The 17682-nt window shown below is 35.9% G+C and overlaps 1 protein-coding gene across 1 annotated transcript in view; it reads right to left on the bottom strand.

The window, feature by feature from the left end:
• LOC124354520 (sodium-independent sulfate anion transporter-like) overlaps positions 1–17682 on the bottom strand; it is a 65065-nt gene that overhangs the window by 11214 nt on the left and 36169 nt on the right. Inside the window, exons 3-4 of the mRNA XM_046805046.1 lie at positions 1688–1854; positions 244–339 (exon numbers count right to left, since the gene is read on the bottom strand). Of these exons, the coding sequence (XP_046661002.1) occupies positions 244–339; positions 1688–1854 (263 nt within the window). The remainder of the gene's footprint in view (positions 1–243; positions 340–1687; positions 1855–17682) is intronic.

Genomic DNA, 17682 nt, shown 5'->3' with positions numbered 1-17682 from the left:
CATTAATAAATAAAGCTTGTTATACAAATGGCGCCATAATAATGTCTTCAACATGACATAGGTTATGTAAAACTATTTGTCTTATTAAAACTGTTCTAAGTTTGTAATGTTTTAAAATAATTGCCTTTGAATGGTTAATGTTATACATATTTCGAGAAAACCGTGAGTATAAAATGTTGGCGAAATGTGAATATAAACATTCCATATGAATAAAAGGAAAGCGGGAATGATTTCCTTACATACCTGGGGTGGCAGCCCTGCTACGTTGGCGTAAGCGATGCCTTGAGGGATGACGGTAAGGCCGACTGTTACGCCGGCTACGAGGTCACTGACAGCCGACTATACAAGATAATACAAAATTTAGCTCAGTTGCAATAATAATGTAAATTTAGCTCAGTTGCAATAATAATGTAAACTAAAATATACATAATTCTGATAGTAAGATTATACGATTTTACATTATAGCAGATTTTAGGTTTCACTTGTAAGTAGCCTACTCTATTTTAAACTGAAATTATGTTCAGATATTTCATCTAAATAATTGCCTTTGTTTAATTATTTAACAAATGTCCAAACATATTAAAACAACGAATTGTTCTCATGCTCGACAAAGCCACAATACAATAGTACAAAGTTATTTTACCATATTATATAAGGTACAAAAACTACAAAATCGTAAAAATCATGAACGATTAGAGACGTTCATAGTACGGTAACTGAACTTGCATCAGGCAATAAACAAAATAAAACGTAGATGGTCACGCTCTGGTGCCTAACTATGGTACATCATTAAATTCAACCACGTCAATGTTAGGCGCATCACCGCTTCTTTTGATTACTAGCAGAGACAATAAATCCACTTTTAATCGAATGTGACTCAGTTTCCATTTGTTTGCAATTGCCGTGAGACCGTCAATTCTCCATAAAATGCACTTTATATCACCTATCCAGAAGTCTACATTAGATGTGACTCAACTGTTAATAAACGACGCCAATAAATGTTCGCATGATCGTCAATTGTAGTGCTGTTTGAATGTTATATTATTTTTACTGCGTCGCTAAATGCATACACATATAAAAGAATAATTTCTACAAAATTAAGTGTATTTTATAAATTTATTTAATTAAAATCACAAGGAAATATAGCACCATCACGTTAAATTTGTGTAGCGCTATGCTATATTTTCTGAATGCTTTTTATAAAGTATTGTAAATCAAATTATTACTATAAGTAGGTATATAATATATATTAGATATATAATGTACGCTAATGATTAAGCTGTCAATGGTATGTGCTCCATGTGCTCCAATCAGTATACTATAAAATACTAACCACGTTATAGTGAGAAATATAATGAGTCTTCACTAATGTCAAAATGTTATTTTCGTCAAAGTTATTGACATTCCATCTTATTGCCTAATTGGATTTATAACTTCTTTGTTGACTTTATTTGTTTTGAAAGAACACAAGATCGTTATGGACATTTTTCATCATTATGAATCCAGTAACAGACACACCAAATTTCGAGATTTGGTTTCGAATCTCTTTTTCAATATGATACACAATATTAAAGAATACAGTTTTTTCTTGAATACAAAAATTCAAGGCTGACAATAAAAAAAAAACGTAGCACTCAACCGTTTTGTTAGCCTTCTGAATATAAACAAGCAGATTGTTGTGACCTACCCCAGTGTCGTAGTGGGGAAGCCAGCCCAGGATAGGGACTCGCTTGTAGAGGTTTTTCCGCGTGCAGGCTCGCCTAGCGCGGTGTGCGCAGTAGCCCAGGATGGAGTCCAGGGGTCTGCCATTCCTGCCGGGACAGTGCTCGTCACCCAACGTCACAGATACACTTCCTGGAAACATCGGTACATTTGTTGATAATGTTACAAGGTTACATATCCTGAGTTGTTATTCTCTTTATGGAAGTAACAACTAGAGTTCTAGGAGACGACCACCAGAACTATGAAGGCCGTGTTGCGTACCTTTACCGTGAATTGGAGTAGAAAGCATTACTTAGAAACCAAACATATACTGCGGCTCATCCTAATCTCTCTCCTGTCCATCTTACCTTCTATCAACTAAGTAAGTTTATAATTTTTGTACCGTAAAATATTGTAAAACGAAAACATTGCTGGGTTGTTATTACGATTATGATCACACAAACTGATGCAATGATCGATTTAATGATCTGAGATAATGTTTGCGAGTGGCCCATTTCCTGCACATAATCATTAATGAGATCCAATTAATACTGAAATTGTGTAATCAGCTCTGATTGAGAATATATTTCGTAATTTTCTGTTTTTGTTGATTACAAGAAATCCAAAATATGATAGATGATACTAATGATACTCTTAAGGCAGTTGGTTTTCGGTTGGGTTAATTTCCAAAGTTAAAACAGTTTTAGTCACAAGCCTATAAGATTAAGGGGGGGGGGTTAGTGAATTAGTCACTTAGGCTTAGCTGTTGGTCCCCAGGTTAAGTGTTAGAGAGGGCTTCTTAGTAAAACTTTGCTTGGTAAAAGAAGACATCTTTACTATTCTTTACTTAGATTGATTTCCTGGTGAAAATAACATTATTCCATGACTTCCTCATGTATATATTTAGGATATTAATTGTAGCATCTTGTAATGATTGATAATAAAAAGATTAATTTTTGTAGTATGTACAAAAAAAAGACACATACCTTGCCTTGTTTTCGGTTGTTTTTTGAATCAAAGGAATCCCCTGTTTTTAAGATTAAAAAATATCTGTACAAAACAATTAATGGTATTTTATTTAAAATATGCATTTTACTTAAAGTACACTTGATTAAAAATATCCGTTTTTTAAATAATAAAATCGAAACACATTCTCTGGGATCATTACTAATTCACATACTAATCTTCTAATTCTTTATTTCAGTAGTGTTTACCTGAGACTGGTTATAAAATGTCAAAACCAGCTCCTATTTTAAACGCCTACAATACTTTGTAGAGTAATAGAATAACTCTTTTATACTTTTCCTGTCTTCAGGAAATTATCGTAAAGGCTCTAACAAAGGGGCGTATCTAGTTATTTTTTTAAATGAGCCATCCAAAAACTATTTACATCAGTTACTTACTTTATAAGACCCTTCACCCTAAACATGCTAAAACGTTCAAATTATACAAAAAACAAAAAAAAAAAACCCGCCACGTCATTTCAGTGTCTACACAATAATACAAAGTGTGATAACAAACCTTATTAGAAATAAACACTGTTATTATTACACTTAGTAATGTCAATTACCGACATATGGTTGTAATTTTACTTGATAACTACGTTGAAGGTCACATAATACTGTTTTACTGCCATATAAACGACAACACCCAGGAAAACTTGTGTTGCGGCATTAAACCCCGTAATTTCAAAAAATTGGGAACAATGGCAATTTACTATAATTAATTTTAATTAACAGGACGATTACAATAATTGGAGGTAAAACGTAATGAATGCAAAAGTAGTTTACTGTCAAAAATGTCATTGGAAGTCTATCGAGATGTTTAATGCACCAACGTGTTTAAATATTCTTAAGTGTTTTTACTTAAAGTTGGGCTACAATTTTAATTTGTTTAAGTTTTTTTGGACTTCCAATTTCATTATGAGGCGGTTTGAAGAAGAAATACTATTAATATTATTCAAAACCCATTTAATTCAGTATCTCCATGAGAACAAAGGTATCACCCCCATACCTCCAACAAATCTTCGGATTGAACTGAGCTAAAGCCAAGGCTTTTTGCTCAAATTCCTCTTTAAAGATACTGGCGAAAATAGGAGACAGCGGAGAGCCCATTGCCATTCCTTATCTTGACGGTCCTTAAATTTGACTCTTTAACTCAAAATAATTGCATTGAGGGCATAGTTCTAACAGTTCCATAATTACTTGCACGGGAAGTTTAGTTCTATCCATGTATACTTGGTCTTCTTTGAGACGTGACTCAATGATTTCGAGAGTTTCTGGAAATGGTACATTTGTGAACTGACTTTCAACGTCAAAACCTACTAATTTGTCAGGTTCAGGCAACTTTAGGGATTTTTAGTTCTCTACAAAATTCATTTTTACTAATTTTATTAAGCATTACTTCTTGTTCTAACTTACTTCATATTTGTTATCTCACTGGTAATTATCCAGTGGAGTGAGCATCTTTGCTCAAAGCACCGTACCTAACAGAACCGAGAGAAGAAAGATCGACTAGTCTGACGTCACAGTGGACAAGGACTCAAGTGAAATGTAAACACACATTCCCTTCCTTGCTTTTTCAGGAAGGTTTACACAGAGCAATACCGTTTGCGGCGGTACACTGGGATCGTTCAATGTCACCTAGTTACGCCCATTAGTCAGTCGCCTTACACATGGAAATTGGCTACTAGTAAGTTCGGTACTAAGGGACGTCATTCGGTCTCGGTCTCAATCAACGTAGAGTTGAGAATCACGTCTGTTAATAATTAATCAGAACTATACTTAACTGGTTCGGATCCTAATAGTTGTTACACACCGTGATAAAAATGGATATCCGCTTTACTAAGTTTAGATTGATAGAGAATAATGTAATTATAGTATGAGATACCAATGTACACTTCCCTGTAATAGAAGATTTTGCATTGCTTCTGATACACAACAAAGAGATAACGATTTTCCGATGCAGTGATGTAAGGAGATGGCGTGCGGCCGGATAAGGCGGTGAACACAGCTGTGATTAGAAAATAGTTGATTGAGTTTTCCGCCAGATTCTCCCATAATCAGCTGTTTCTGCGAAGTAAACACACGCTCTCTCACGGCAATCGCTCGCCATTATTCTCACACGGCAAGCCGCATGGATATCCAGTATTCAGGATCTGATGCCCAGGATCTAGGATACAGGATACATTCGAGTTGACGTCTTCCGTTGGAGCGGATTACGAGATGATGAGCGGTCTAGCGTATTAGCTGACGTTGATTTAACTCTTATTTACGGTTGGTTATATTTCGTAGAAAAAAATATTTCAACTACAATATTTTTCTCACCTAATATTTTGATTACATTAAAAACCAACCGTCAGTAAGGCAAATAAGATAAAAGTATGAAATACGCTTTTGTTTAAAAATTCGTAGGTTTTAAGAAACAAACATAATTTTAAATCTTAAAAATCATCTGATAGAGTTTGTTTTTACAGCCTTGAAATATATAATGTCAAGATTTTCTGACAGTGTTATAAACATGAAAGCGCTTAAAGCGTCTACCTGCTATCCTCTAAACTTAATAAACCATTAAAATCCATTTATTTGTTGTGCTTCAAAAAGGTTGCCTATAAGAATGTGAAGATGAGGAAAACAATAAAATGACGTTAAGGAGTCAGTAAAACGAACATTGGGTAGTTATAATTTCACTACGCATTACTAAATTTAATTGAAATGTTCTTAAGTTGCAATAATTATTACTGTCTTCTATTGCCAAACCGCAATTATCAAAGTGGGTTTTAGAAATTGTCAACTTTATCCCTCATTTACAGAGTGAAGTTTTTTAAAAGAAGTAAATACAGATCAATCTGTTTTTTGTGAGAGTAGTAGGCTACCCAGTTTTTAGTAAAATGAGGACCTAACTGATATAAATGCAAATACACAACATTTAACGAAAAGTTTCTTTGACATTATATCTAGTATAATTAGCTCCTGCCTGTCTGTTTAGGGTTTTCCTTGCGATAAATAATTCATACACAGTATTAGCTTCTAAATTAGTACAAAAACTGTAAAAAATATATAAATCTCATTTGACAGTAACAGTTTTGAAAGTTTCATGTAGCAATGCCTGAACAACTTTCACATAACCAAAATAAACAGCAAAAATTAATTTTACCCTAACCTTGTGTCGCCAGAATTACCTGATTTTGTGTACGACTTTTAAATAATTCAATAATTGAAGTATACCATGTTTAGGTTATTCTTGTGCCAAAACCAATGAACATTTGTATAACTATCGTAATTGTTCAATCCATGAGTAAGTAAACCTTTTGTTCAGTTGTTAGCGTTGGGACAAGATGACAACAAGCCATGCAACAGACAACGCCGTTACACATTTTAAAATTATGGAGTTCTATGTGCAACACACAAACTGACAGGCATGTACTAAAGGAAGCGATGCAGGACACATTAATATAAACAATAAATACAAATTCTTTTAGTAATAGAATCATAGAGTTGAATGGGAGATCTCTGCAGCGGCCTTGGTCCTAGAGGTGACGTCATCGATCAGGTGTGAACTGTGACCACTATGACGTCATCAACGGCAGTCAGCTGTTCTTGACACCCGGTAAGGCGGGAAACCTCTGTCTCAGTCTCAAGGACCGCTGAGGTTTTGTTACGCCCCCCCCCCCGTCTTGTTCGAGTCATCATGCATTGGTTACAGTTGGGTAACAAGATCTTATCCGGGTTGCAAGGAAACTCTTTGTTTTGCGAGTCGTCACTAAAAATATACAGGCTTGAAACATACAGAAGTGTAGAATTTAAGCACACTTGCTCTAAGGCGGCTTCTGTTTTTAAAACTAAATCAAAGGAAATGATAAGAAAACTATATGCATATTTCAGTTTTGAAAAATTAACACCTTGTAAATGAAAACAAATAACTTTATTCAAAAATTAGAAATATTACTTGGTACAACATAATGTTAAACACATAAATATCCAGCATTTCAATTTATGGCCTATGGGTTTGTGTAAAAGTCCGCTCCAGCCCCATTACCACGCATAATTCTGAAACCTAATATTTCATTTTTAAATAGGATAATTTTAAATTAAAGGTAGGCCTACTGGGTGTTTATAGAACCGTACCAAATCTTGCAGACATTGTAAATACTTCGATTCAATAGAATAGTTTCTTGAACCACTATAAGTTCTTCTCATCTTCTATTTAATATCACGTGTGATCGTATAACTACAGTACGGCGAGGAACATGAGTATTTACATATTTATATTCTATAGTTGTAAATGATATCAAAAATATGACGTATATATCATAATATTTAACCCTTCAAAGCCGTAGTTTTTGAAGTGAGAGTATAATATTCTGTGTAAATACTGTTCGTATTTAAATAGCCATGCTAGACTGTTACAGGTACAATTAATTTTTAAGCAAACAATTTTCGATTTTAGTCAAAGTAAGATGATAGTTAAAGCAAATAAATGCCATACAAAAACAAAATTAGCCAAGAAATCCTTAAATCTCTTTAAGAAAAATATATATTAGATAATTTACTTTGATAAATGTCAAAAAGCAAACTGTATATTTGGAATATATCTTTCCACAAAAATTGACAACACATGTATTTTTTAAAACACAAAATGGCGACGAACAACTATAAAACTGAGAATACCGGTAATCTGCGCCCCCCCCCTTCTGGTGCTGACCATAATTGATGTAATTAAAAAGCATGCAACCACTGGGTTCAGTTTTAATATTTGTCTTTCAAAAGTTCGGAAAGATTTAACCCCCCTAGCTCTTCAGCTGTTAGCACCAAGTTATATCCCAACAACACACATAACAACCCTGAGACAATTGTCACTGCTAGGGACTCTAGTCTGTCACGCGATACACTTCAGTCACGGTACGGTTCACATTGCCGGTAGCACTCACTGCCTATCTATGTCCCAACAACACACATAACAACCCTGAGACAATTGTCACTGCTAGGGACTCTAGTCTGTCACGCGATACACTTCAGTCACGGTACGGTTCACATTGCCGGTAGCACTCACTGCCTATCTATGTCCCAACAACACACATAACAACCCTGAGACAATTGTCACTGCTAGGGACTCTAGTCTGTCACGCGATACACTTCAGTCACGGTACGGTTCACATTGCCGGTAGCACTCACTGCCTATCTATGTCCCAACAACACACATAACAACCCTGAGACAATTGTCACTGCTAGGGACTCTAGTCTGTCACGCGATACACTTCAGTCACGGTACGGTTCACATTGCCGGTAGCACTCACTGCCTATCTATGTCCCAACAACACACATAACAACCCTGAGACAATTGTCACTGCTAGGGACTCTAGTCTGTCACGCGATACACTTCAGTCACGGTACGGTTCACATTGCCGGTAGCACTCACTGCCTATCTATGTCCCAACAACACACATAACAACCCTGAGACAATTGTCACTGCTAGGGACTCTAGTCTGTCACGCGATACACTTCAGTCACGGTACGGTTCACATTGCCGGTAGCACTCACTGCCTATCTATGTCCCAACAACACACATAACAACCCTGAGACAATTGTCACTGCTAGGGACTCTAGTCTGTCACGCGATACACTTCAGTCACGGTACGGTTCACATTGCCGGTAGCACTCACTGCCTATCTATGTCCCAACAACACACATAACAACCCTGAGACAATTGTCACTGCTAGGGACTCTAGTCTGTCACGCGATACACTTCAGTCACGGTACGGTTCACATTGCCGGTAGCACTCACTGCCTATCTATGTCCCAACAACACACATAACAACCCTGAGACAATTGTCACTGCTAGGGACTCTAGTCTGTCATGCGATACACTTCAGTCACGGTACGGTTCACATTGCCGGTAGCACTCACTGCCTATATATGTCCCAACAACACACATAACAACCCTGAGACAATTGTCACTGCTAGGGACTCTAGTCTGTCATGCGATACACTTCAGTCACGGTACGGTTCACATTGCCGGTAGCACTCACTGCCTATCTATGTCCCAACAACACACATAACAACCCTGAGACAATTGTCACTGCTAGGGACTCTAGTCTGTCATGCGATACACTTCAGTCACGGTACGGTTCACATTGCCGGTAGCACTCACTGCCTATCTATGTCCCAGTGCTTCTTCTGGGACATAGTTATACCGTACTGTTGCAGCTTCTATTATTGTATTTAGCCTATACATGTACAGTTTATTTAAAATTAATTTGTACATCGTTATTCTGATACAACTCCTGCACTTGTTATTTTTAAGGTAATTATATACCGATTAAAATAGGTTAGTGAATGGTAACCGTGTAAATGGTAAACTATCTCGTAATGAGGTTTAATAATATTGAAAGTGAATTTTGTCATAATAAATCTTACATATATAAAGTTTTGTATATGTTAGAAGAAATCTGTCCTTTTCTTGTTGTTTTTTTTATCTTTTACATATTTAACTTATTATAGTTTATGAAGTGGAACATTTTTACTAATTAACCAAACTCATAACATTAGTTTGAAAATAAATCGCTAATATAAAAGCCTGATTGTAATAACTTAATTACTGATTATACCCTACTGGTCCCATATGTACAACTTACCGAATATATCAAAATCTTATCATCCTACCCTAAATAATAATGTGATTTTATGGCAATGAAAAATATTTAAGAATTATTTCAGATCAACGTTAAACCATGATATAGTATGTATAAGTTTTTAGTTTAAGAACAAGATCATTAAAATTCGACATTTATTTTGGAAGAAATATATTTAGGAAACGTAAGACACATACACTTAAAAAACACAAAAAGTGTTTATTTTCCTTAGTTAAGTTTTGTTTGCCATATAAAACAGTTATGTGAACTTTTTTTACCTTAGTTCTTTAAGTTTTGTCAAAACAACCTAAACAGTTAATTTGGAAGAAGGCATCAACAAAACTGTTATCTCCTTAAGCGTTCAACCCTCTCAATAACACTAAGGAAATAGTGGATCGGAAGGACATGAGGTCATTTATCAATTGTTTGACGAAACCTTCACTTTACGTGGACAGAGTACATAAATAGAGAAGAGCCATGAACCTAACCTCAAACGTAAGGTTCATTGGAACGACTGACGACGAGACGCTCCGTGACGGTCACTCGATTGTTGTTCAACTAACGTGTTCATTACAGACAAGTGTAAGTTGTCTGTGGTGTTCAAGTTCCTCTCTTAGCTCGTGATATTGATGGACATATAAACGGAATATTAGCTGCAGCAGCTTTAGTGGCAGAAGACATCTTGTGCACAGTTGGGATTCAGCTATCGATTATGCTGGAGGTATAAAACATTTATGACACTCTTTCGTAAACTTAATTTATTTGTGAGTATTTCAAATCTTAATATGTTTGTATGAAGCGGTTTTAAAAATAAATATATATGGTTAAAATAGGATTTTGAAATACCCTGTAATATAAAAATGCCTTTGGAAGGGGTTTAATTCTTGAAGAAATGATTTATCACTAATAATAATTTTGATACTTTAATAGCCATATTATGATTTCTGATTGGATCCACGACCTCTAAGATGTCCAAATGAAATTAAGTGTGATTACGGTAAAATTACAGTTTGATTCTGAAGGCAGTGGCGACGCAAATATTTGATGAGAAAAAGGTACAAAGAGAAGAAGCGGAATTTGACTGTTATGCTACATAATTCTAATATATGGGTTTATATGATTTCTAAGTGAATAGGCTAAATACTCTTTATTTTACCCTGACACAAGGAGACAGTAATATTTTTTTGTAAAAAACAGCGTCAACATAAATTATTTATTAATATTTTAACAACTTTAAATTAACAAAAGTTTAAATCATATTGAAATGAGTGAGTTAAGAACACTAGGCAGCACAGGTAAACTTATCTTACCACCTTCTTCTAATTATATAATTTCCCCATTGTTTCTACTTGTGTTGCTGGCAAAATCACATAACAAAGTTAATACATTTTATAAGTGACACAAAGTTAGCTCAGTTTTGTTACTAGTTGACAAATGATTGTAACTGATTAGTCTTGTGTACGTAAAACGAGATCAAGTACCTCGTGTGAACGAGGAACGAGTATAGGCTCCGACTGCTAAGTAAGAACACAAAGCGAATTGGTCTCTACGATGTATGAGGGCACAAACAACCTCACTGTGGTGTCCATTGCCTTATCGCCTTATCGCGCCTTTCGCGTTGGGGTTACAGACCACTCTAACCGCCAGTTATACCTATTGTAGCATTGTTAGGTTTAATGGATATTATCGAGCACTGGTGTGTGTGTGTGTGTGTGTGTGTGTGTGTGTGTGTGTGTGTGTGTGTGTGTGTGTCACGTCACTTGTCAGTCTGAGGCAGTCGAGATGAGTCAAACGCCGCGGCGTAACGGTTTATCAAGAACGGATGATGGCTACATACAAATACGACTACACTACTGATGACAGTCACTGTCTTGAAATCTGGGTTTCTTTTGTAAACTCACAGTTTGCACTTTGCCGACATTCATACAGATCTACATAAACATGTTCACTAACGTCAGCCAAAACCTATGGAGCGACATGCACCATAATCAAACTCAATATTGCTTAAATAGGGATTAAGTTTACTTTTAAATTTGAAGTCTATAGATCAGTTCGTTTTGAGGTAGACAGAAATGAAAATGTTTACAGTCCCTCCAGTGATAGGATTCGCTAACGCTCAACCAACAACTGTTGGGCAGAAGACTGGGACTGATCCAGCTACTGTGAGGTCAGGTTTGTTGTGAGACTCCAAGTCACTGGTCATCCATTACACCTGCCCGGTAGATCAAGTGTCCAACACTGAAAACAGCCGGTAGGATCAAGCATGCAACGCTTGAGAGAAAAGGGTGGTTTCAGGTTAGGATGGTTAGGAGTCACCTTTCGCCCGCGCTAACCTCCTTCAGTAAATGTACATATAATCGCAAAATAAGCCAGGGTCACGCTTGATGGGGAGGGAATTAAATTTGCAATTTGAAACTAGATTTCAGTAACCAAAACCGAGTTATAAATAGGAATGGTAGTAACTCTGTAGGCTTACTCTCTTGGTTTGGGCAGAGATGCACTCTTTATATCAGAGAGCATTTCTGATATTATTAAGTCTACACCTAATTCACATATTACTTATCTTTCATTCGTGACATTCATAATCATCTTAACATAAATTTTATTTATCGATATATCAGCGTCTCAAGTTAGGAAATGATGACAGATCCGATGAACCATGATAATCCAAAGAAGTTTCATTCCAAAACTTACAGCTGAAGATGCTAAAACAGGGAATCACAATCAACTGAAATCGATATTTAACGCTTGAATCGTCACTAATAGCATGAATTAACTCGTTAAACAACCCCGAACCAATTAAATCTAGCTAGAAAAATAATAACACTCATCACACATTACTTCATTTAGTTTTCCTGTGTATATTCGTGCTTATCAAAGCTTAATATTAATTATACGTGGATGTAAACAAATATTTCTATAGTCTTGGTAAGGTTAAGGTAAATTTTATAATTAATAATAATAACAATGAATTAATAATAATATTGAGATAACAATAGTTAATATAATTAAACAGCAGTTATTCTTTCACGTTTTAATTAAATATGAAATTGTTATTACTATTTCATCACCTCTCTACCTGATCAAAATTGAAAGCTTAAAATTGAATATATAAAAATATATCGTTTAAAAGCTTTTATCGTTAAAAGTGGCTTCACTATTCTTAAAAGTAACCTTATGCTATTTACCATTCTTCCTCGCTAAACTTTTTTATTTCTGATCATTAATTTCAATAATTTTCTTTTTTAATTTACCTCAAAACTCTCATGCTTACAATCCAACGTTTTTTTCTCTTATTCTCCTAACCTAATTTGTATGGTTCTTTTTGATAGTTGTCATTGTATTCTTCTATTATTATGTCATACAATTTTAATGTATTTTTCGTTTAATTTCACACCAATGTTTCGCCAGTTTTAGATGATTCAGTGCTTTTCAGATTCAGTTTTATCCATTTCTTTATCCCTTTCCAAATGTCTATGTACTCTATTCTTTTATCACCTAGGGTAGCTGCATTATTCCACTGCAGAAAGGAGTGAAGATGTCATGTTTTGTTTCCTCGTGATAATTTCTTATCACGAAATAAATAACCTATTTCTTTTGTGATAATTCTAGGTTTTATCTAAAAAAATATCATTAGTGACAAAAAATGGTCGTAATATGCATAAACTGGTGCCAAATTGGTAACCAGAAACTGATACACAACCAAATTATCGATGCAGTTAAATTACTTTGAATAAACAGTTCCTATGGCGGATAAGAATGGAATGACCGGCACAACTAACAGGTGGATCATTTCGCAAGTGACCATGTGTAGCCGCCGGGCCGCGAAGTGAAGGGACAGGCGCATCAGTGACTGGACTACAAAGTAGAAAGTTGCAAGGAATGCCGTCCAGATTGCCATCTTGCCATCATCAACTCGCCTCGCCGCGTCAGAACTGAAACCATGGCCTTTATGCGTCTGGCCCTGCAGGAGCTTATGGCGAGGCATTCCTTCTGCCACAAGCTACACATTTCTATTTTAGTACATTTTAGTTACATTTGCTACACCTTTGTACTATCGGTATTTCACATTAAGTCTTGGGTTTTGGATTATACAATGGAAAAATGGTTGCAAAAACTTGTAAAACTCCAGAATCCATCGCGCAGAACACCTTTAACTCCCATAAAAGCCTCAATGGGAGGTATATTTTGAAGTTAATAATTTGTTTATCCGAACTAAAACCAAGCAATTAATAGATTATATATTTTAAAATTTTAACTAAGCTCGATATTTTAACTACTAAACTTACGGTCTGTCGACAAACCCCTCTGATGAGGGTTTTGTAGTTTGCATCACCACCGACATATCGTAACCCTCATAAGTATTTTAGACACACATTCGAATAATATATTGCACTTAAGGACTAAAGATGATTAAACTTTCTAGGGAAGGACATTACATTTGCCTTTATAATAGGGCAGATTGAGACGTAAGACATTTAGAAATGATTTCTTAGAAGGAGAGCTGCTTTTCCTACATAACATAACTGAACCAGACTTGCTACTTCTTATCTGATGGCAGCAATCCAGGAATTATAGTGTATTAACGGTTCGTAGACAACGCCGGAGGGATGCTGTCCACGTTTCGCAGTACGCCCTTTGTTTACGCATGCGCACGAAACCGTTACTCTTGACGCTGCGTCTCGCTATAACTGCGCATGCGCGTTGCGTCACTGTCCACACCACACTCACTGCAACTGCACGCTGTCAGTGCCTGATGGCCTTGATCAGATCGACCTTCGATTATCCAACCGCCAGATAAACGGAGTTATAATTAATTATTTCCCTTCGTTCAGTAATTAGACTGATCTGTATTCCGTATTTGAAATAAGGCCTTAGTGTCCTTAGTGTTGAATTGTAGAAGATAAAATTGTTTTAAAAATATTAAAAATCAATAAAAATATAAAAAGAGCTTTTAGTTAGAGCTATTCAAAAGGGTATTTATTTAGGAGAAGTTAGTATAAAAATTAGTTCAGAGACATTTGTATAAGACCGTTAAGACTAAAATAGAACACAACCAAGCATTAACAAACAAACGTCTACCTTCATAAGAAAACAGCCTTATTGTATATAAATGTATGTATATTTATAAATGTATAAATACTAATTATTTTCGAAAATATATGCAAAGTAGATATTGGTCTAATACTTTCAAGTGTCATCCATTCACATTGATTCCGCTGTATTATGTGTTGCGGTACCATACACAATAAACACGTTTTGAAATGTAATTTCAATGACAATGTCTATAATATGAAAAATAATAAATAGTTATTAAAACACTCATAGACGTGAAAAAGTGAACATTTATTGTAATTTCCTTATGCTGCACGATTATTTGGGCACTGTTATATCGTACACTATAAACGGCACGAATTGCAACAATCTGACAGAGACACGGGGCTCCGGATTTGTTCGAGTGACGTACAATAAACTGCATTCCTCTCCCGCGTTTCATAATTCTTCAAGTGTAATTGTTACGCGCGAATATTGCGTAATTATCGTTGTTACCGGTCTTTGTTAAGTTCAAGGTTACATCTCAAGGTCAATTGTTCCAGGAGGATGAGTCGGAATAGCGTTTCCGTGTTAATGCTTAGGTTTCCTCGTATTTATATAATATTCGTCGATTAAGAAATCCATCCCTTCGCTAGGATTCAGTATAGTGAATCTAGGATGTAAACATACAGCTCGAAGAACTTGTTTTGATGCTCTGCACACTATCGTTTGGATGGAGGGGATCACTGCGTATTCCGGTATTCAGACGATGACTGCGTTGTTCGTTTTCTACACATACGGTATGTTGTATTAATTTGGAGTTGGGCATCACTGGGTATTCCGGTATTCAGACGATGACTGCATTGTTCGTTTTCTACACATACGGTATGTTGTATTAATTTGGAGTTGGGCATCACTGGGTATTCCGGTATTCAGACGATGACTGCGTTGTTCGTTTTCTACACATACGGTATGTTGTATTAATTTGGAGTTGGGCATCACTGGGTATTCCGGTATTCAGACGATGACTGCATTGTTCGTTTTCTACACATACGTTATGTTGTATTAATTTGGAGTTGGGCATCACTGGGTATTCCGGTATTCAGACGATGACTGCGTTGTTCGTTTTCTACACATACGGTATGTTGTATTAATTTGGAGTTGGGCATCACTGGGTATTCCGGTATTCAGACGATGACTGCGTTGTTCGTTTTCTACACATACGGTATGTTGTATTAATTTGGAGTTGGGCATCACTGGGTATTCCGGTATTCAGACGATGACTGCATTGTTCGTTTTCTACACATACGGTATGTTGTATTAATTTGGAGTTGGGCATCACTGGGTATTCCGGTATTCAGACGATGACTGCATTGTTCGTTTTCTACACATACGGTATGTTGTATTAATTTGGAGTTGGGCATCACTGGGTATTCCGGTATTCAGACGATGACTGCATTGTTCGTTTTCTACACATACGGTATGTTGTATTAATTTGGAGTTGGGCATCACTGGGTATTCCGGTATTCAGACGATGACTGCATTGTTCGTTTTCTACACATACGGTATGTTGTATTAATTTGGAGTTGGGCATCACTGGGTATTCCGGTATTCAGACGATGACTGCATTGTTCGTTTTCTACACATACGGTATGTTGTATTAATTTGGAGTTGGGCATCACTGGGTATGCATAAACAGTGGAACAAACTCTCCCCCCCCCCACTTCCAATGAAATAACAAATGATTGGTTTGCCTCCCCTGCAAGTCAAATCCTAGATACTTGTATACCAGCGCTGGATTCTATCTCTCCGTTAAAATAGTTGACTATCTTACATATCTATGTTATTAGTATAATATTCCAAATAAATCCCATACTAGTTAGTTTACCATTACTGTCTTTTATGAATAGAGAATCCAAAAAGTTAGTAAAACTCTTATAGTATATTAATCTGTATAAAATAAATACACTAAAAATTGCATGTTCAAAATTACGAGTTTTTGAACGATAAAAGATTTGAAAGGGTTCAGTAATTTTTACAACATTGGCCGTTGCGTTTTGTGAAAAACTTTTTTAGCGTTAGACTCTTTAAAATGGTTAACTACGAATAACGCTTGATACAGACTTGAAAGTCGCATACAATAAATTTTGTACATCTTCTTTAAAACAAATATGGTGGTTTTTGTACAATTTACGAGCATACATTAGTGTGATATAAATAGTAGGAACTGTGACGGCTACATAACGGAGGCAGTGACTTTTGCTAATTAGACGTTTCTATGCTTGCAGTGCTCTGATGTGTCATCTGTGACAATGCCTCTTGTATCACAATAAACAGTTGAATAAACACTCAGACAGACAGACAGACAGACAGACAGGCGCGGTAACATACCATAGCCTTGGCTAACTGTTTACTTTACGTGTCACGGAGACGCAAGATCCAGATACTTACTGGTTATATAATCTAAAGGTTAGCTAATCTTAGCTCATAGTAAGTAATCTGTATTTTGGTATTATAACACCCAATCACAAGAACAAGTCAATTCATGTTTAACAATTATTGTGAATTGTTCTAGGAATTATTTATTTGACGTTCTATTTGGAAACCCTTGCTTTATATAGCAACAATGCCGGTCATATTTATTAGTAAACTGTGTGATTTTCGTTTGGGCCAAACATTACGTTTCAAACAAATTATTACAGTAATTAAGAACAAAAAGCAATGATACAAAATACAGTGCACTTTTTGTGTAGACAGTATCGTAAGGTTACAAGTTAACCAAAATGAGTTTACAACATGCTCAATTCGGGCAAAATATACAAACAGGAGCTTATCTAGGGATTTATCCTGTTAAAGGTTCAATTCCATTCTGATATCAAACTCTGACCTAACCATAGACTATGGGAAATCCACAAGTATAACTCAAAAGTTTGGAGAATTATTATTATCAGCATTGGACAAGAAACCCAATAGACGAAATTCTTATAACAGAATTTATTATTTTCTTCGCTCGCTGTGGAGGGTCTGGAGTGAAGTGTGTTGCAGATCTGCGAGTGCGCTATAAACGCACAATAATTGTGGTTATCCAGGCTCCAGGCTGCGGCAAGACAATAGAACCTAACCTTGTACTTGACATTCAAACTCTGGTCATCTGGAAAGGCGCGCGTGGCCATTAAACGTTTCCGGTACCGGTGCGGTGCAACAGTTGTGCCAATCTTTGGACATAAAATTAGTAACTCAAATACCTTATATATATAAAGCTTGAAATTTACTATAAGGAAACTTAGTTATAAGATATTACGTTGCATTGTAGACTC

This window comes from Homalodisca vitripennis, chromosome 2, assembly GCF_021130785.1.
Source record: "Homalodisca vitripennis isolate AUS2020 chromosome 2, UT_GWSS_2.1, whole genome shotgun sequence".
NCBI lineage: Eukaryota > Metazoa > Arthropoda > Insecta > Hemiptera > Cicadellidae > Homalodisca > Homalodisca vitripennis.
This window is presented reverse-complemented; position numbering and strand designations above follow the sequence as displayed.